Consider the following 21,933-nt stretch of genomic DNA (forward strand, 5'->3'; position numbering starts at 1 on the left):
GGGGGGTCGGGTCTGGTGGGGACAGATGTGTAGGCTCATTTGGAGGAGAAATGGGGGCCAGCCTCGGGAGGCGCAGGCCGGGGAAACTTTGCGGGCCCCACAGACGGGAAAATAAGTTGTTGGCGCGGAAAGCAGCGCCCGCCCGCTCCTGTTTCTCCGCGGTCGCTTCCCACAACCTCAGTATCAACCTCCCTCGCTGTGTGCCCCCCTGCTCCCCGCCCCGGGCATTTAGGAGACCCCCTCTCTCCTCTCCCACCTCTGTTTTCTGGGCCCGCCCGCCCCGCGCCTGACGCTGCCTGTTCTGTTGGCGGCACAGGCTGGCGGCCGCGCTCGGAGCTGGCGGCGCGTGTGGAGGGAGCGGCGTGCCGGGAACGTGCCGCGGCGGCTTTGAGGCCGGTGTGAAGGGGGAGATGGAGCCGGACAGTGTGGTGAGTAACTAGGGGTTGGGGGGGCCCGGGAGCGAGGAGGCCGCAGATGGCGCCGCGTGGGACGAGGCCACCCTCACGCCTGGCCTCGGCCGACGGGAGAGGCGCGTGTGTTACAGGCCTCGGCCCCTGCCCGCAGCGCGGAGCCAATTCAGCCGCGATACCGGCCGTGGGAACCGCAGATGGCGACGGGAGGTGGACCCGCTCTGCCGCTAAGGCGTGGAGGGACGTGACAGAAGCAATGGTAGAACGCGGCTTTCCCGCCAAAACCGGCACGGGCTGGTCACACCTCTCGAGCAGCCGAGAGCCGTTGGCCCCGCCCCTGGGACAGCCGTTTGTGGCCACTCCTCGCCCCGCCCCTCGCGAGTATTTCGAATCCGTGGTCCCGCCCCGTAGGAGCCTTCCACGTGGGTCCACGCCGTCTGCGCCTGCGCGTTGGGTAGGGGTTGGGCTTGCAGTCGCTTGCGGCGTTGATAGATGGCTTCCTTTCTGTCAGTGGGTGAGAGGATATGGGCACGGGGAGTTGGGAATGCCCACCCTGAGGTTGCTGTGGCTATATGATGTTCCCTTTGAACCAGGGTAGGGTTGGTTTCATGTGGGACATGTGACTTGCTTCTCCCCCATTTTTCTTCTGGAGCAGGACAGTTACTTCCTAACAGCTGCCTGTGAGCAGGGAAGCCTGTGACCTTGGGGTTGCAGATCTACCTGGGTGCAGTGGGATGTTAGGTTTGTTTAGCTGTGATGATGGCTCAGGAAATATGCAAGAAGCAAGGTAAGGGGGGGTTGTGCTCTTTTTGACTGTGCTAACAGGTTTTCCTCAGTTGATTCAATAAAAGAGATCCCCTCCCCCCCAAAAAACCCCCCAAACTGTTGCCCCTCATATGTTTTCTGGACTATCACAGTTAGAACAGCTCTCCAACACTGTTAAAAGAAGTAGAGTTGATTTGGTAATTTATTTTGTCAGTGTAACTACGTGACTGGGAGAGATGTCTTGCGCAGCATCCAACAGCTTGTCTAACAACTCAGATCTGTCTCGAAAGACAGATAAAGCATAAGCTAAATAGTAGTAAAACAATTGTTTTTGTTTAACTCTATTATGTAAGTGAAAAGACACTTGCAGAAGGGGAAGAGGGCAGTAGAGCAAAGAAAAATCATTTGAAGAAGCTAGAAGCCAAATAAAAGATAGTTGAACTAGCTGCACTTAATGATATAAAACAGGACTGCCCCAGCTTCTGAAAGTGGCTGGAGACCACAGGCCCTGGCTACCTGCTGCAGGGGCCACACCACAACTGAAGGCCTATATGCTGTTAGGGCTGGATACCATGCAGCATGGGTTCCCCAAGCCAGAGGGCTCCCTTTGCTCACAGGATGCCCTGCCTTCAGCTGTGGGGGTAGGAAGCTGGAGGCGAGAGGAAGCCCCAAATGCTGCCAGCTAGTAGGGGTGGGCAAGTATCTGCTCTGGTGAGTGTACACAGATGGGTTAGTAGTTTTATTTGGGGATTTATGGGTGCAGATAGAACTGAGAATTTTCACTTGATCTCGCACAGAAAGCAGTTTATAGCTGTGACCAAACACAAGAGCACAGCTGTAGACAGCTTAAAAATGGGATGAAAATCTAACCTGTGATTGCATGAAGTATCAGATAAAGTAGGGGTGGGCAGGTATTTTGGGCAGAGGGTCACTTACTGAGTTTTGGCAAGCCATCGAGGGCTGCATGACAGGCAGCAAATATTAATTTTCTAAAATTTGGGGGGCCTCACAGATAGAATGGCCTGGGGTGCATTTTGCCCACCCATGAGATAAAGACATTTAAAAATGTAGCATCTTTTGTAACTTGTCTTTCCAGCTCACAACCTGTCCCCATTTTCAGAATGGGAGGTGGGGGGAAAGGGAGCAGAGGGAGTTCAGTCTAGGGTTTTTCAGTCCCCACATAGTGTGGGGCAGGTGTACTGGAGCCGCCTTGGGGGGGGACACTCCAGTTCACCCACCCTACCCTCCAGCATCAGCTGGGGAGCCTTCACTGCTTTTCTCCCCTCCCATTCTGAAAACAGCAACCCCTGACAAAGAGCCCTGGTCATTTTTATGGTAACCTGGCTGTAGACTCCCAGCCCATAGCTATGTTTCCACCCACCCTGGAACCAAACTTCCGTTTGGTCTGGGGTAACATAACTCAGAATGCTTTGCAGGAATCATTTGGAGTTACAGCTGAGAGCTGCATTTCTGTCTGCAGTGTATGTTTCTGTTTACCCATGAGGCATGGGTGTGGCTGATAGGAAGGCAGGAGGCCATGAAGCTGTGCTCTAGGGAGGGGCTGTTGAAGGTTTGGCCTGCAAAGCCACAGGGGCATTAGTGATGCCCCCTGTCTTTTATGATACAAGCTAAGGGGCCCAGTGGATCAAGGTAGAACCAAAGCAGGGCACTGTGGAGAGAGATAGGGAGAGTGAGGAGGCTGAAGCCAGACAGAAAGAGCAGTGCCTTGCTTGAGGCAGAGATTGGGTCAAACCAAGGCAGCCTAACAATCAAGAGAGCAGAATGAAGTACCTAAGGCTTGTCCTAGTACTGTGAAGGCAGCCTCCCACATCTATATTTATCATCATAAAGGCCTGGCAGGAAAAGATGGGGCTGTGGCTGGAGAGTCCCAAGCAGGTGAGAGCAGGAGTGGTACAGCAGCCAAAGGGCATTGTGGCCATCTTCCGAGTTGGATCCTGTTAAATCTGTTGCACCAAATTTTGAACCTGTTTAAACTGTCAACCTCTACAAGGTCCTGTGGTAGTGAGTTCCACAATTAATTACATGCTGCATGAAAAATAATTTCCTTTCATTTTGAAACTACTTCCTAATAATTTCCTTGTGTTCCCTAGTTCTACTGTTGTAAGAAGTGTTAAACAGTATATCCCTATTTATTTCTCCACATTACTTATAAATTATACATCTCCATCATATCACCCCCTCCCCACCACAATCATCTTCCTTCTAAGATGAACAATCCTAGCCTATTTAGTCTGTCCTCATGGAAGCTTCTCCATGTTCCTAATCATCCCTCTAGTCCTTCTCTGTGCCTTTTCTAGTTCTACTATAGTCCTTTGGAGACTGAGGAAACAGAACGGCACAGAATAGACAGTATTCAAGGTGTAGATGTGAATAGCAGTGACTGTAGAGTCCATCATCATGTATATGTATCCCTTTGCACTTAACAGCACTGAATGTCGTCTATCAGTTTGCTGTCTGTTCACTAAGTCTATGCAAAGCAGCAAGTATTTGCCTCGGATTCAGCCAATTTGGAGGGACAACGATTCAATTCAGAGCTTTGAATCATTGTCCCAATTCAATTAGGCCAAATCAGATCTGAAGTTTCGGTGCTGCTTTGGAGATTTGGCCATAGACTAAACAGGTACAGCAGTCCTTACCATGGTGGACACAGCTGTCTCCGGCTGGTAAGTCTGTTGTGGTGGGCAGAGGGGGAAGGGATTGAGGCTGGGACAAGCTGTCCAGCTAGGGTGAGAGGTGTGGGTCTCGGGGTGGGGGGGGCACAGCACGGGATGCAGGCACAGCAGTGCTGGGAGCAGGGGCTATGCCCTACTGCTGTTTGACCAGCCGGGGTGGCGGGACAGTATGCAGGCACGGCTCATTGTGGGCAGAAGGGGGCAAGCGACAGGAGGGCATAGCCCCCGCTCCCAGTGGTGCCATGCCTGCATCCTGCTTCTTGCTACCCTGGCTGGGCAGGCGGTGGCAGTGCTTGCCCCCCCGCACCAGCTGGATAAGTGGCAGCAGGGTAGAGCTCCCACTCACAGTGCTGATGTTGGTGCAGCAGTGCTGGGAGTGGAGGCTCTACCCTGCTGCTGCTTGCCCAGCAGTAGGGGTAGGGGATGCGGGCATAAGAGCACTGGGTATGCTGCCGCTTGCCCCCTTCTGCCCAGAGCAAGCCATGCCTGCATCGCACCCCCTCCACCCTGGCTCAGCAAGCAGCAGCAGGACATAGCCCCTGCTTCCAGCACTGCCGTACCTGTATCAGCACTGGGAGCAGGGGCTCTGCCCTTCAGCTGCCGGCCCAGCTGGTGCGGGGGAGCAGGCACTGCTGCTGCTGGCCCAGCCAGCACGGGATGTGGGTGCGGTACTGCTGGGAGCGGGGCCTATGCCCTGCTGCTGCTTTCCCCCTTCTGCCTGGAGTGCACGACACCCGCATCCTGCCCCCCTCCTGCTTCAGCTGGGCAAACAGCAGCAGGGCATAGCCCCCTCTCCAAGCACTGCTGGGCCTGCATCCCACACCCCCCTTCCGATACCCCCTGCCCTGACTAGGCAGCTTGTCCCAGCCTCAATCCTTCCCTCCCCCCTCTGCCCACCACAACAGACTTACCAGCTGGAGGCAGCTATGTCAGCATGGTGAGGACTGCTGCCTGTTTAGTCTCTGGCTGAATCTCCAAATCAGCTGAATCTTTTCCAGATTGATTCAGAGGCTTCCGATTCGATTCAGAGCTTTTAGTTGGTCTCCCATTTTGATTTGGATTCAGCAATTCGGTCACTGAATCGGGCCAAATCTCCTCCTAATCAAATAGGCTACCAAAGCTGCAGATAGCCCTACTGTTCACTCAATTTTACTTCTGCAGTTTTACTTCCAAAGAACTTGTGCAGTTCAGCTTGTTTTTTGCCACCATGAATAATTTAGAGAGATCTGTAAATTTGGCCTTGTCATTCTCATCCTGTCCAAATTGTTTACGAGCCTGTTAAACATCATAGATCCCAGGGATAAGCTACTGCTTATTTTGCTACTGGTGCAACTGGGCGACTGGTGCCTCTTGAGTCAGGGGGGACACATACCCGCCCCCCCAGTCAGTGACCCGGTGGCTGATCACGGTGACTGGGGTGGGGGGGTCCCCTGCAGCCAATCTCACTAACCAAAAAGTGGCCGTGCTGCTTCCAGAAGTCCCACAGTCACTTCTGGAAGTGACATGGCCACTTTTGCTGGCAGCCCTGCTCCCTGGCCAGCGCTTGCAGCAGGGGCACTGGTGCTCCCACCTGTCCCCTGCCTGTTGCCTAAACAGGGAGTGCAGCCTGACAGGAGGTGCAGCAGCGCTCTTGGGGTGCATGTGTACCCCCTACATATTGCCAGTCTTGCTCCATTGTGAGAAATGGCCATATGCTTATTCTTTGCTTTCTGCCCTTTAGCCAGCCTTTATCAATTTTTACTAAGAGCATAGTTGTAGTTTAGGTTTATCCACTTAGATTTCATGTGGGTACTTAGGGCAATGGATGAGATAGATTACAATCTGTGATAGACATGGAGGGTCCATGGATGCTGATGGTTTTCATCGTGGGATGTATGGTTTGTGGTTCAGCAGCTATTACCCTCCTATCCTATTCTCTCTTAAACTAACATCAGTTTTCTAAAAACCATGACTCACATCTGTATTGACCTGCAAACAACTACAGAAGGCAAACCCATAGAACACCACACTTGCCTCTGTATAGCTAGTAATCCTTGCAAATACACCAAGAAAGCTGTAATCTCTAGCCAGGCCCTCAGATAGCAGCAAATTTATTCCTGAAGCAAGAGAATTTCTTCTTAGGACTGCTTGCATGCAGTGACCCTGGAACTTATCTTCAGGCTTTTGCATTGAGGCTCCCTGTATTAGCATAAATCCATTCATGTTGCTATAGCCATGTAAAACACCTGAGTCTTGTTTTGGTTTTATTTATACTGGGACAGTAGCAGGAAGCTTCAGTTATATATTTCTGTCCCTCCTTATGGGGTCGTCAGGGATGTTGAGGCACAGGTACCCTCACTACCTTTGTCAGGTGTTTGATCATGCCTCCTTCCTCTGCCCCAGGGATAGGATTGCTCTTTGTGGGTTTTATTTATTAAATGGTTTAATGACTCCCCTTTCCTCATAACCATATAGTGCTGCAGATGATTGTACTGTGCTGTTAAATCTGGTGTGGAAGAGGAAAGGAGATGATCTAGTTCACAAATGAGCACCCAGTCTCTTTATAGTTGCCTTCTGCTGCTCCTGTTCTCTCTCTCTACCCAGTGATCTTCCAGGGTCCCTTCCGGCCTTACAATCTATGACTCTACCAATGAGACTGCAGAGACTATTCCCATTCTACAATAGAAATAAACTTTGCAGTGTTATTAAGAAAGGTAAAAAGGGTGGAGGAAAGACAGAAAGCTGGTTTTTTTTAATATTAAAACAAATTAATTTGGCACGAGGAGAGATTTGGGACATGGAGGATAGAGAGCTCTATTTTTTCCCCAAACTCTATTTACGATGAGGTCATGATTACTTCTGATGGGTTGAAGACCTAGATTTTAATGTGTAGGAGTGAAAAAATTATTTTTAGTGGAGATGCTTGGCTTTGGAATTAAATTTCACCAATGAGCCAGCAGGGCCAAAGCGTACTGTCATTCAGTTAATGTTCTTCTATTTTGCTTCATGCTAGTAATCTTCAGTTATGTATACAGTTATGCCATAACTTTATGCAGCTGTGAATCCATTTACTTTTTAGTGTGTTAATGTCAACAGTGAACCTAAAGACTGGGTGTTCCCAATGTTTTGCATCCTGAAGAACCATTAGAAAGGGGCAGTCCTGGTTGGCAGACTGCGTCAAAGAGGTTTGCAGGTCAGTTTAGGAACCCTTGCTAGAGACCATTGTGATAATTTTGTTTTATACGTTTAAGAATTATGGTCAGCAGAGAACTTCTACCAACAAATTAATTCCAAAGAGCATGTTATACAGTCTATGTTAAAACTTTAAATGCATTATAGAAAATATTATTAGAGTGTACTACCTAAATTTGTTTAAGGGCATTATCCATAGAAGCCTGTGTTTTCAGTTCAAACGTCCTTTGTTCATGCAGATATCAAGCTGGGAATATTTTCAAAAGCAGGCTAACCTTGTTTCATTTGTATATGTTATGGCATCAACAGTGAAAAATTTATAAATTGAAGAACCAGGATTTTGGTTCCACCAACAAATAGATTACAGTTCACAGAGTTGCAGTATGCTTATGCCTATTTACCCCACTAAAGTGCACGGATTGACCCTTCTGTATCATAAAATCAAAGAATCATAGAAAATTAGTGTTGGAAGGAGCCTCAGGAGTCCGTCTAGTCCAACCGCCTGCTCAAAGCAGGACCATCCCCAATTAGATCATCCCAACCAAGGCTTTGTCTAGCGGGGACTTAAAACCCTCCCAGGATGGAAGTTCCACAACCTCTTGGGGTAACCTGTTCCAGTGCTTCACTACCCTCCTAGCAAGAGAGCTTTTTCCTGATATCTAAACTAAACTTCTCTTACTGCAACTTGAAACCATTGCTCCTTGTTCTGTCATCTGCCATCACTGAGAAGAGTCTAACTCAGGGGTGGGCAAAATATGGTCTACAGGCCAGATCCAGCCTGCCAACAGATTCAGCCTGGTCTGTGGGCAAGTGGCTTCTAATTCATTAGATCTGGCCCATGAGCAGCCAGCAGCTTCAGCTCTGGCTGCTGCGTGGTGCTAGGCGGGGCTGTTTTTTGTATGCTAGGCAGGACTGCTTCTGTCCGGCAGCATCACCTCTTGATGCAGTGGCTTGGGTTTTGCTGCAGCAGGCAGGCAGCAGTGTCAGCTGTGGATTTTGTTGGCTGGTTCAGCAGCCCTGATGCAGAACCCTGTCAGCAACGTCAATAGCTGACACCATTGCCCTCCTGGCATGACTAAAGTACCTGCCCAAAGCTCCATCCCAGAACCTGCCAGTGGCATCAGCTGTGAACCCAGGCAGGAGCTTCTGCAGCGGCTTCATCAGCTGTGAACACTGCTGGTAGGTTCTGTGTCAAGCCTCTGGAACCTGCTGGCTGTGCCCACAGCTGATGCCACCGCCTGTCCTCCCTGGTGGAAGTCCCCATCTGGGTTTGCAGCTGAGCATTGGGGCACCAAATGAATTACAGCTCTGGACAGGTTCTGGAGGCAGTGAGAGCTAGCAAGAGAGCAGAAGAGAGAGAGAGATGAGTATGGCCCTCAGCAAGTCACCAAAACTCATTAAGTGGCCCTCCAGTCTAAATAATTGTCCACCGTAGTCTAGCTCCATCCTCTTTTGTAACTGCCCTTCAGGTAAGTTGAAGGCTGCTATTAAATCCCCTCTTAGTCTTCTCTTTTCCAGACTAAATAAGCACAATTCCCTCAGCCTCTCCTCATAAGCCATGTGCCTCAGCCCCCTAACCATTTTCATTGCCCTCCCCTGGACTTTCTCCAATTTGTCCAATTTTTTTCTGTAGTGGGTGGCCCAAAACTGGAAACAGTATTCCATATGTGGCCTCATCAGTGCCAAGCAGAGGGGGGTAATCGCTTCTCTCAAACTACTGGAAATGTTTCAAGGATATCTCTAAATAGAATACAGGGCATTCATTAAGAATCCAGAGATGTACATTGGTTAAAATTTGCCTTTAAATAGTTAATCACAAATAGAAACAGCTGCTAACCAGGAATCCAAGGTCAGCCTGCTCTTGAAGTCCACCAGAATCATAAGCAAGCAAAATTGTTTAGGCAGATGTGATATGTTTTATTAGACCATCTAAATAGTTGGAAAACATTTCTTGAAAGCTTTTGGGCACAAACACCCTGTTAGGCATAGGGAGACTCTGCCCTATGCCTGATGAAGGGTCTCCGAAAGCTTGGAAAGAACTTTTTTCCCAACTATTTAGTTAGTCTAGTAATAAAAGATATCACATCTACCTAGACAACCTTGCCTGCCTATGTCCTTAGACCAACATGGCTACAACCACCAACCCTCCAAAATCATAAGCCAGTTTAGCAAGAGAGAACCCCTTCCAATAGTCCTTGCCTTCATCAGTTCCTCAGTTTGGCTCTCTGCTTTTATCCATTCAATGTTTTTCATGGAATCAGTCAACTTGTTCTCATCAGTATCTGACCCAAATGCACAGAACCTGATGAAAGGAGGCTCTAGAATAGGGGCAGTCAAAATATGGCCCATGAGCCAGATCTGGCCTGCCAGACCTTTCTATCTGGCCCACAGGGCCCATAAAAAATTTAGAAAATGAATATTTATCTGCTCCTGGCTGTCTCTCAAAGATGACGGGAGACAGGGGTAGTAGGACCCAGAGGGAGCTGGGAGCAGGGCGCAGCAGCAAGGCCTGCCTGGCTCTGTGCCACCCCCTCCCCTCCAATTGGAAGCCTCTGCCTAGCAAAAGCTTTTGGCTTGGGACCCTGGGGCTGTTTCCGCCTCCCTGTGCTTGCATGCCTGCTGTCACGCTGTGAGCCCTGCTGGCACTGAACCTCGGACACTGGTGTGGGCCCCAAACTCCCAGCCAGCTATGGCTGCGCTCTCATGTGCTCACTCATTGCCACCTGCTGTCATTCCCCCCCCCCCTTGCAACTGCTGTTTCCCCACTTTCCTGCCCCACTGCTGGCCGCTCTGGCACTATGGTTCCTGTCTACATTGCCAGACCATAGGACCACAGAGCCCGTGCCGCTACCCTGGGGCCAGGAGTGGGACTCGTGTGTGTGTGTGTGCGCGCGCGCGTAGGGTGAGACCCACATGCACACCCCACCATACATATGCACCCACAACCCCCCTTGCACTGTTATACACGCATACCCACACCCCCTCACACTCCCCAGCCACCCTCACAAACACCCCCTCACAAACCCCATACCCCACCTATCCCCCTACAAAACCCTTTCACACACAACCACGGCCCCCCACAAACCTATACCCACCCCCCCATGCTTCCCATCCCCCCACAGTATACAAGAGTAAGACTTAAACTATTTAAACTATTGTGCAGTCACCTCCATGTATACTACACAAATGCATGTAAATCAGGATAAACATATTTTTTAAAATCAAATTAATGGGTGTTGTAGATGTTAAATTTTTAGAATGTAATTTGGTATTTTTATAGTTCTGAGATGGCAAAACCCCTTGCTGAAAGGAGTACTTCCTGGTCCCTCGACATCTTGCCAAAGCTTGATAAGTGGTCCTCCACCCAAAGTAATTGTCCACCCCTGCTCTAGAACTATTTCTTCTTAGTGTGCTAGGCATATTGAAGCCTGTGGTTCCTTACAATCTCCTCTAGAGGTCTAATACACAGTAAACAGGACAGAACGTCTTCAGAAGGATAGATGAGTAGTTAGCCAGTACTACTTCCTGTGTTCTCCCAAAAAATGCTTTGTAGCGATTAAAGAATAATTTCCCCTGTTTTGTCTGATCTATATCAAAGGCTGCTTAAAAATCTAATAAAATTATTGTCCACTAGCCCATTGTCAGAAGAACATTAGAGGTAAAATATTGACATTGTCTTTCTACCATACTTGGTGCAGAACTAGATGGAAAAGGTCATAGGACGACAGAGGAATCCCGTTGAATCTTAAGGCATATTGATGTGAACTCATCGGTTATTTTGGGAGTATTACTCAATTTCACATGTGGAGATAATTTGTGATTTCACTCAAGTAGTCACTTCGATAGTTTGTTTTAGTGGTTATCGTTTTGGCTTTCTAGAGGAAGACTAACAATTTCAGTGTGTAAAGAAGTACTAAGAGTTCCCTACTGTGTGGTACACGTATGGAATTTTTTGTCAGGTCATAGGCTCATAGCCTACAGGTTCACCAGTGAATCCAGGATTTTTGCATTAGAAATTAAATGAATTGCCACCTTTGAAGATAGTATATTTGTGTACTCCTTGTTTTTCGTTGTTCTTTTAGACGAATACGATTTGTCAAGTCAATCATTAATTTACTTAATAAATTACTGACCCACTCCCACTACTAGGAGTCCACCTTCTGTCCTGCACAGCAAAGCACTAGATGATAGGTTATTTGAGAGACAATGAGCCATCTACCATCATTCCTGCCCAGATTTGCCACAGAATAGCTTTTACAGCCTCCCTGCTCCAGCATGTATTAACCAACTGCTCCTATACAGCTCATTTTTTAACTGAACAATCTGATTAAAAAATGAAAGTTGAGATTCTGATTTATGAATGATTCTGAATTGTGTTGCAAATTCCATAATTACCAAATATACTGGACTCTGTTTGTGATAAGCTGTCAACTGTTAATGGCTAGATTAATGGCCAGTAGGATTTTTTATTGTCTTGCTTGTCATACATTAGAAGTGTGCACAGGCTGCTCTACATGAAACATGTTCTGTTGGTATTTTTGTTTTTCTTTACCCATCTTAATACAAAAAAATCTATGTGTAATTATCTTAATTAATGTGTATGCATCTTGGAGTAGGGACTGTCTTATTTCTTGTATTCAGTTAATACAGTGGGTGCATTTAGGCACCAACATTACTCACAGAAATAAATCATTTCTGAGATAGTTATATATATTCATAGCAGGTTTTGAATGTCAGTCATTGCAGCTAAGGTAAATATAATAAGATTATATATGAAGTATAGAGGTAGACTTTGGATCATTTTGATAGAATAATTGTTGCTTATGTTTCTTGTCCCAGGAAACAGCATGGAACAAAGTCATGTGGTAAAATCCTGGTGTCTAAATGATTAAAATCACTATAATATTTTTGATCCAGTATTGCTTCTTAAGTGTTATAAAGAATAGTGTAGAGGAGCCTTGTCTTCCAGGACTTAATTACAGGTTCTTAAAGGATTGCCCTTTGCATTGTTCTAACATAAAAAGTAGTAGTTTAAATTTACTGTATTTACTCAGATTTGAGACAAGGTTTTTTCTTCATTTAACGTAAGGTAAAAATGCCCCTCATCTTGGATTTGAGTATTGGGGTGGAGGGGTAAGGCAGCTTCTGTGGCTCTGACTCCAGCATCAACCCAGGCTTGAGGCTAGAGCTGCAGCTGCTGGACACCTTCTGCCTGCCCCACCTCCCCTGCCTCTCCACAGCCTCTGCCACACACACCCCCCCCCACCCCTCACTGCTTACCATTAGCCATGGCTCAGGCCCCATTCCAACATGAAGTGCAGGGTAGTTCTTGTTCTGGCCCAGCCAGGCAGCAGTAGTTAGTGACAGCAGGTCTGGTTCCAGGAGATTGGAGCTGCTATTTTGTGCTGCTGCATGGCTGGACCAGGGCCAGAGCTATCATGGGAATGGAGCTGGAACCATGGCTGACACTAAGCACAGTGTGGAAGTCAGGTAAGGAAACAGAGGCCATGGGGTAGTGGGGAGGTAAGCAGTTGGGGGTGTGCTGGAATGAGGATACAGGCACTGAGGGGAGGCAGCAGAAGGGGCAGACAGCCTGGAGAGTACAACATAAATGGTGGGGGTGCAGAGACAAGGGGCAGCGGTCAGGCTACTTGCCTCCTTTCCTCACTGCTTGCTACCCTGCTGCTGATTTCCTTGCTGCAGCAGTGGAGGAAGAGAGGAAGAGGAAGAATTTAAGATGATCCCCAATAATTAGATTATCTACATGGAAAATTATAACACATTTATAAATGTTCCATGCATAGCGTCTAATTACTGGGGGGGAGGTTCTTAAATTGAAAGTTGTCTTGGATTTGGGTAAATACAGTAATATTTAAAGAGTTGAATTTTCTTTTATGCAGTGTCTGCAAAAGGGTTTTCCCTGGTTACACAAAAGATGCATCCATTTTTTGGATCTTTTTGTTTCTTGTCTTCATATGCACACTTTTCATCAGACTTGAGAAGGACCTTGTGGGTTCTTCTCCTTGCAGCACAATATGTTATGCCAACACGTCCTCCAAATGCTTAGATACGATCATGTATAAAAGTGCCAACTCCTGATAAGAGGTGCACATGCAAGGTGTTTCTTTTAGGAGATGAAGACAGATTTGGTTGAAGGTGGTAGAGGCTTAACATTTAATCTTGTTTTGAATCTACCTGTGCTGTTCTATTCTTCTCATTGACTGTAGCTGTCAAATTATAGATGGACTGAATCTTCTGAAGGAAATGGAAAAGGTACCTATCTACACTTCCAAATGTTTGCTGAGTTTATTTCTAGTATTTGTCAATAGGTGTTTTTGACAATTGGGAAAAATATAAATAAAATCTGTGATTATAATCTTTTAATTTGAGATACAGGTTTCCCTCGATTTATGCAGTACATGTGTTCCTGGAGAACGCCGCATAAATGAAATTTGCATAAAGCAAACCCACTTTATAATATAAGGAATAGGGATAGGTTCCTGTGTTGGCTGCTTCAGCATGGGCTGGGGTGAGTGCGGACAGGCGGAGCCCTGCGCAGCACAGGGCGCAGCACTCACCCCAGTCCCAGCTGCAGTGGCCCCAGGAGCTGCTGGCACCAACTGCTTGCAGCCACTGGCCTGCACCGTGCCCCAAGCTCCTCAGGGCTCTACCTGTCCCCACTCACCCCAGCTCCTGCTACAGCTACCCAAGGAGCGGCCAGTGCCAGGTCCCTATAGCCACTGGGCTGCATTGTGCCCTGGTGTGGGGAGCTGGTGTTGGCTGTTCCTGGGGCTGCTCCAGCGTGGGCTGGGGTGAGTGTGGACAAGCTGAGCCTCAGGGAGTGCAAGGTGCGGCACTTGCCCCAGCCCTGGCTGCCTGCACCAGTATATGGTGCTGCCCAGTGGCTACAGGGAGCTGACATCGCCCACTCTCAGGGCATTGCAGTAGAATCTGGGGTGAGTAGGGGCAGGCAGAACCCTGAGGGGGTCAAGGCACGGCGTAACCCAGTGGCTGCAGGCAGCTGGTGCCAGCCGCTCCCGGGGTCGCTGCAGCCAGGGCTGGGGTGAGTGGGGCCGTGGCCCTTTTCCCCTCTCCCCACAGATTTACCTGCTTGGGTGGGGGGCGTCTTTGCTGATTACATAAGAACAAATTTACCTTGCTTATTACAAAATATGGGTCTAAATATGCTTATCGCATAAGAGCAAATTCGCATATAAAGAACCCGCATAAATCAAGGGAAACCTGTACAGCAGGGGTCGGCACCCCCTGGCACGCATGCTGAGCATGGCACACGAAGCCATTTTCCTCAGCCCATGTTGGGGCCAGCATGTAGCTGGGAGGCTGCAAGCAGCCCAGGCACCATGGCTGGCAGCAGCTACCCCAGAGCTGGGGCCAGCTGCAGCCGGGAGGCTACAAACAGCTGTTGCCCCCTGGCCCTGGCCCCAGCTGCCTCCCAGCCCCGGGCTTCGGGGAGGCAACAGATACCAGCAATCCTTGGCATTGCTTCTGCAGAGCAGCATGTGGAACCTGGTGTGGCAGGACACAGCCAGGGCACAGAAAGCTGCCTGCTGCCCTAGCCACACTTCCCCTGCAGGCAGGGCCAGCAGTGAAAGGCACAACCCTGTGTGCTGCCCACGTTGCTCCTATGCATGCAGGGGAAATGTGACCCAGGCAGTGCAACACTTGCAGCAGCAGGCAGCTTCCCTGTGCAGCCCCTCTGTGTGCTGCTGCTCTGGGTCACACACACTGCTTCTGGCCTTGCTGCCCTCCCCAGGGCCCTCCAGAGCATAGCGCATACGGCCTGGAGTGGCAGTGCACAGAGGCTTTGAGTGTGGGGGGGCAAGGGACAGCAAGGTTGATGGGCTGGGGCTTTGGGTGGGGAGCAAGGGGCAGTAGGGCTGGGGGCAGGGGGCACAAGCAGGGCTGGGGGTTGGGTTTTGGGTGAGGGGCAAGGGGCAGCAGAATTGAGTCCTTTTGAATAAAGAGCAGCTCCATAATACTGCCAAAATCTGGATTAATAGTTGTCTTTATTCAGACATTACACTTGCTGAAACAAATTATAAACTCAGATATAACTGAGTGGCAGTTTTCTTAAACATGGTACATGCTGAGAATAATCAAGGCTATAAAATTTATTTCAGTCTTCATTTAAATTATGTTGCTTCCCTTCTGTGTTGTCCTGTGTAAAAGTGGTATTCTCATTTATTACATAATGGATGCCTTGAATGTTCAGACAGATCAGTAGTTTGCCCTTCAAGTTTTCCTGCTATAATTCCTTGATATTTCTCTAGCTAGCTGCAAATTAGTGTTAGGACTCTGACTAATGCCTTAGTGTCATTCAACTGGGCATCTAAAAGACAATACATCAATTTGGTGCATACTGATTTGGTTTCAGAGAAGATAAATCTGGTCTCAATTCTCATCTTGTCATTTTCTACAACTCTTGAGTTTGAAGAATCTCTTTGAATGGACACACAAGACAGTAAAGGGATTTGGGTAAATCCAGAAATGCTTAAGAGTAAAGACAGAATATTAAATTGCCCAAAAAACCAAAATGCTATGCTGGGTATAAATGAAAGCTGTAAAATTAAGATATAAAACAGTCAATATTGATACAAACTCATATGCTTTTGACTTTTTTACAACAAGATCACAGTATTGGCTTGTGTTCATCTTGCAGTTTGCTGTAAACCCCAGGTCGTTCTCTGCAGTACAGGCAGTCCTTGGACTTATGATGCAATTGGTCCCTGAAAGCCGCGTCTTAGGTCGAAATGTTGAAAGTTGGTTCCAACTTACCTGTAGAAGCAGTGTTATAAATGGAGGATTGGTTCCTTTATGACACTCAATACAGCTGTGTCCAGCTGGTAAGTCTGTTGTGGTGGAAGGGGAGGGAAGGAGCGTGGGGGGGCAAACCAATGCCCCTTGCAGTGGGGGAGGGGCTGGGGCTGGGGCAGGCGCTGCTCATCTGGGCTCAGGTGGGTGCAGGACTGAGCTATGGCTCATTGGGGGTGTAGGGAGGGAGGGGATGGTGGCTCCCACTGCTGCGCGCTGCTGATCTAGCAGCTCGTTCAGTAGTTCCTGCCACTGCTCCTGCCATTTGTCTGGGCGGGCACGAGGGTGCATGTGCTCCTGGATCTGTGCAGGCAGGCAGGATAGGCTGCACTGGGCTGCACTCCAGGCTGGTGGTGGCAGTGCTGGGTGCGGGGGCTATGCCCTCCCACCACTCGACCTGCTGGGGTGGGCATGGGATGGAGCTGTTGTGCTGTCTCTGGACAAGCAGTGCAAAGTGGTGGGAGCTGCCTTGCCCCTCCCCCACCCCACCCCCCTCCCCGGACAAGCCACAGCTTTGTCCCGTGCCTGTCCTGCCCTGGCAGGGCAAGCAGGAGGGGGGCATGGGGGCTCCAGGATCGGAGCAGAAGCTATGGGGGAGGCTGCAGCCACTCAAAAATTTGCTGTAGCCCACACAGCCCAGTGCAGCCCCAGCCCTGCCATTTAGATCTGGGGCATGTTCCCCCCCAGGCCCTCTTGGACAACCAGCGGGAGCCGCGGCGCCAAATGCCGGACAAGCTGCCAGACAAACAGTGACCAGTACCAGAAGCAGCGCTTGCCCCAGCCCCGCCCTTGCTACAGGGGCCTTGATCTGCCATTCTCCCATGCCCCTTTTCTTCCCCTTCCACCACAACAGACTTACCAGCTGGACGCAGCTGTATTGACCACAGTAAAGTCGAAACCAACGTTGGAATGTTGAAACGGGGTGTCAGTTTCTAAATGTCGTAAATGACATTTGTTGTAACTCAAAGTCATAAGTCGAGGACTGCCTGTACTACAATCTAGCCAGTTGGTCCCCAGCAGTGGCTATGCATAGAATGTGTATGGGGGTGCATGTGCACCCCCTGAGAGCACCAGTGTACCCCCTGACCAGCCACACTCGCTGCTTAGGTGATGGGCGGGGGGGCAGACAGGAGTGCCTGTGCCCCCTGTGAGTGCCAGCTGGGAAGTGGAGTGCTGTGGCGCTCCCAGAACCAGCCACAACCACTTCTGGAAGTGGCCACAGTGATCAGCTGCACTAAGGCGGCACCAGTTGCCCATGGTCCCCACTCTGTATTTGCATGCAGTTGTTCCATCCTGAGTGTAGGACTTTGCACTTCTCGTTGTTGAATTTCATCTGGTTGACTGAAGAAATGGTCTGCAATCTATTTGGGTCATTCTGGATCCTAGCCCTACCCTCCAGAGTGTGCAACTCTAGTGAATTGGTGTCATCCACAAATTTGCTAAGTGTACACTTGATCTTATTGTCCAAATCATTAATGAAGATGTTAAACAATACCAGATCAGGGTCAGACCCCTAAGGAACCCTACCTGAGACCTCCTCCCAACTGGATACTGAGCCATTGGATACTTATTGAACAGAGTGATCCAACCCATTATATACCCATGTTACGGTACTTTCGTTCTAGTCTTTATTTCCTTAGCTTGTTAATGAGAATGTCATGGAAGAGCATGTCAAAAGCCTTGCTAAAGTCAAGGTACAGTAAAATCTTTGTTATCTGGCATCCCCAGAGTAAGGAGATTGCTGGTTATCTGAAAACCTCTGGCAGGGGTTTTCAGATAACATGGGGGTGGGGGTGGGGAGGAGCGGTGGCAGCTGCCTGTGGAGCAGCAGCTGCGCAGGAGCGTGGAGAGTGTGGCCACTGCCACGTGCAAGCTTTCCTTGCCCCTCCTCCACATCCAGCCAGCTGGCCAGAAATTCTTGTTCATTTTATTCTCCTCTAGGTGCTTCATGATAAATTCCGTGAGGGCCTGTTCCATGATCTTTCTAGGTATTGAGATCAGACTGACTGGTCTGTAATTAATAGGACTTTCCTTCTTCCCTTTCTTAGAGATCAGTGCTATATTTGCCTCTTTCCAGTTATCTGGGACCTTGCCCAACCTTCATGAGTTCTGAAAAAGGATAGCTAATTGCTCTGAAATTTTCATCCAATTCCTTCAACACTGCAGGGTGATAACCATCTGGCCCTGCCCACTTTAAAACATCCAGCTTCTTTAAGTCAGTGGTTCTCAACTTTTTTTTGTACCAGGACCCATTTGTAAACATTGATAGTCCCAATCCAGTGCCCCTCACTCCTGACCTGCTGCCCCCCACTCCCAGGCCTCAGCCCTTCCAGTGTGTGGGGCAGGGGATGGATGTGTGTGTGGTATGGAGAGCCCCAAGCCTGCAACTCTGCCTGCCTACAAGGGAAAAGCCGTGTTTCCCAGGTTTTTCTCTTTTAAAGGAAAATCCATTTTTAAAGTTTGTTGAAACATTTTTCAAGTTTGTCCACAACTCTCTCATATTCTTGCAACCCACTTTGGGTCACAACCCACAAGTTGAGAAATGCTGCTCTAAGTAATCCCTAACCTGTTCTGCTACTATTCTAGGTTGTTTGACGCCTTCCTTCTCTTTGTTGTATTTGTTATCTAGTATTTGCCCTAGTTGTAAAAGACTGAAGTAAAAAAGGCATGTCATCTTCACTAAAATTGCTAGTGAAACGCTGTACTTTCCTGGGTATTTCAGGCCTGTTTTTAACGGTAATTAGAGGTAACTCCTTTTGATTTCACTTTGAATTCAGTATCTAAATAGTTTTAAAATCTGAGTTGCTTTCTTTTGGGGTCTCTAGCACTACATGATCTGCAGTTCCTTAGCCTCTGTATCCCAATAGTCTGCAGCCAGCACCAGCTTTTCTTTCTCTATTTTGGGTTCTTCTTGCAACAGTACTGTCTCTGCCTCTAAGCCTGTACTGCCGCTACCTTTTTTCAAATGCTTACCTCTAAAGCACCTTTTATGTTAGATTGAACAACCAGAGAAACTAAGTCTCCAGTGGAAGGCACATTGTCTTGGTTTTCTAATCTTAGAGCAGTAGTTAACAATGTTAGTCAGAAGGTGGGATAGATATGCATCTTTACAGACTGAGGAAGACAGAGAAAGAGATCTATTTCTATCTTTCTTAGCCTGTAAAGGTGCATATCTACCCTACATTCTGACTGACTTCAAACTAAAGCTCAGGTTATGTAATGTAATGTAATGTGTCTGTATAGATAAATATGTAAGCACAAGTTTTCATGAATCCAAGTTTGCTTCATCAGAAGATGTGAAAAAGGATATGCAGAAAGTCTTAGGCTAGGAGTAGTTTTGAGAACATAATGTCTCTTGTGCCTTGTATTAAGGAGAAGGAAAAAAAATAAAAGTTCAGCCCACAGAAGACAAAGGTATCAGCAAGAAGGAATAATTAAGTCCCTGGTACATGGAACCCATCTCTGCCAACATTCTCAGGCTGCTTCCTAAATCCATTGCCCAGACAGCAGTTTCTTCCCATATGTCTCAAGAGTAGAAAGCAAGCTGTAGAGAGTAAAGCTGTAGAAGCCTGTTGATCTGGCAAGAGCTTTCAGGAGAATTTCAGTTCATATTGCATCAGGGTTCAGGTACTTAATAAAAACAGTCATTAGGATAGTCAAAGAAGAGTGTCAGATTGGACTGGCTTTTTTTGTTCTGTTCTGGCTTAAGTTAATGTTTTTTGAACCCAGAGCTGTACACACAAACAGCATGAGGATAAATACTTAAGATTAGTAGGTAATAGGTAATACAGTAATAGGAGCCAGATAAGAATCTAGGTAGATAGAAGTTGAGGACATAGATATTTGTGTGGGAAGAAATAGCTACATATATTGACTGCTATGCTGCAGGCTCTGCAGGAAAGTCAGTATCATTAAGTATATTTTATAAGCGTCCTGGAAGAAAATAAAGCCATTAGTATTAGTTGTGTTTGTTTTCTGATGAAACAGAAATGGGAAGCAGTATACATAGTATTTAGATGGACCAGAATATTTTGAGGAAATTCAAGTATTATTGTGAGGTTTTTCTTCAGGATCACACATTTGGGGAAGAATATTCGGTAGCGTTGCAGAATATGTACAGGCAGTCCTCAACTTACAACGTTTTGCACTTACAACATTTATAAATTGACATGCTGTTTCAACTTTATGATGTCGGTTTCAACTTTACAACGCTTGATCTGACGTGATGACACTCCAGCGAACAAGTTTGCTGCTTTGCCCATCTCCCTGGAGAACTTCTGTCCAAACTTTCTTGGACGCTTTCTTTAAGAAAGCAGACAAGACTGCAGAAAAACCTGCAGCCAAAACTCCTGAGAAGAGTCCAGCCAAGAGCCCTTCAAAGAGTGTAGAAAAGTCACCTCAGAAGTCCTTCCAAATCAATATGATTGTTATTTAAAACATAAATACATTAATGTAGCTATGTTACTCATCTGTAATTGATCGAGTACAAAATTCTGGGTTATTTTTGGTGAAAATAGGGTATCAGACCTTAGTTCAGGAACCAATCCCACATGTATAACATTGTTTCCTATGGGAAAATCGGTTCTGAGTTACATTTCAACTTAAAGCGTGGTTTTCAGTGTCTTAAGTCTGAGGACTGCCTGTATAAGATACAAGTATGAAGAAAAATACTTAGCATAACAAAGTGAAAGAATACGTACAAAATGGCACCCTTTTAATCAATGTTAGGATTTTATAAATAACTTACAAAATGTAAGTGGCATTGCCACTCCAAACTGGTGGTGAGAGGACACCAAGAATACTCAATGACAGGAAGTGGCAACCTATGGCCAGTGAGCCAGATCCACCCTGCAGATGTTGGGCTTTGGCAGCAGTCACTGTCCCTGGGCTGCCACAGGGAGAAGCAGCAGTGGCAGCTGGGTCTTCGCACCACCAGCTCTAACCCAAACCTGGTTGCTCCAGGCTGCAGCCTAAAAAGGTTTCTGACTGTTGCAGTATGATACCCAGTAACATAAATGGAAATGAATCCACTGACTTCAATGTAGTATTTCAGCCACTTGGTTTTTTTTCTTCTTTAGGGTTTTATATGGTAAAATAAAGACAGAAAAACAGAAATGTAATGAGCGTAGCCAAATTGTAGTCTTGAGAATGATTTTACAGAAAATAAATAGGCACTAATGCCTAATGAGTGATTTTGAAAACATACAATATGTATGATTCTTTAAAAATATAATAACATAAATGAAAAAATGTGATTGCAGTACATCCTATTATATTGAGTTAAAGGAAAAACATGCTTAACTTAATATATTAACTTTTTAAAAGCTGAGACACATACTGGTGGCTTCAGGGAACTGGTTATGGGTACTCAGACTTGAGGAAGTGAGAGTTCTGTTATAAACTCTGCATGTCCATACCCTGTCATTAGGGACCAGCTTAAATCATGGTGAGATGAAGGATTCTTCACAGCTGCTTATGGCACGCAGAGTCAGTTTCATGGACATTTTCCAGCAGCCCTGCCCCTCAGTTCTGATTGCTGGAGAGGCCGTGGCAGGGGTAAGAGAGACAAGGGGGCAGCTGCCATCTTGTTTGCTGCCCTGCCGGCTGACACTTCCTCCCGGCAGTGAGGACTGCTGACTCGCACTGGGGAGCCAGCATTTTATTTTTCTTAAGTATTTTTTGGTTGATTTTTGTGGAGAGTTCCAGACTTCACGGTTGCCACAAAACCATGAATTAAGTAGGGCCCTACCCATCAAGCTGCACTGCCTTCCACCTTAAGGCAGAGTGGGGGCAGCTGGCAAAGACAGTCGTCGTACTGCCTCTGCCAGGTCTACACAGGCAGTCTGTCCCCCTGTACAGGAGGATTTATCTGCTGACAGTTTACAAGCAATTTAAAGGTCACTTTGCACTGTGTAAGCCAGGGGTAGGCAACGTTTTTTGGGCAGAGTGCCCAAAAAACCACAATGTTTACCTTGAAAGGTGCTGGAGGGCTGCCCAGCGCAGCTGTTTGCAGCCTCTCGGCTGCAGCCCGCAGAGCCCAGTCTGCTTGCAGCAGGGCTTGC

The 21,933-nt window shown here is 47.6% G+C and overlaps 1 protein-coding gene across 1 annotated transcript in view; it reads left to right on the forward strand.

Moving 5' to 3' along the window:
• Positions 1–312: 312 nt before the first annotated feature.
• Positions 313–21,933, forward strand: part of BOLL (boule homolog, RNA binding protein) — a 94,045-nt gene continuing 72,424 nt past the window's right edge. The window contains exon 1 of the mRNA XM_019554583.1: positions 313–428. Coding sequence (XP_019410128.1) covers positions 411–428 — 18 coding nt within the window. The 5' untranslated portion in view covers positions 313–410. The remainder of the gene's footprint in view (positions 429–21,933) is intronic.

This window comes from Crocodylus porosus, unplaced genomic scaffold, assembly GCF_001723895.1.
Source record: "Crocodylus porosus isolate Cpor-Errol unplaced genomic scaffold, CroPor_comp1, whole genome shotgun sequence".
NCBI lineage: Eukaryota > Metazoa > Chordata > Crocodylia > Crocodylidae > Crocodylus > Crocodylus porosus.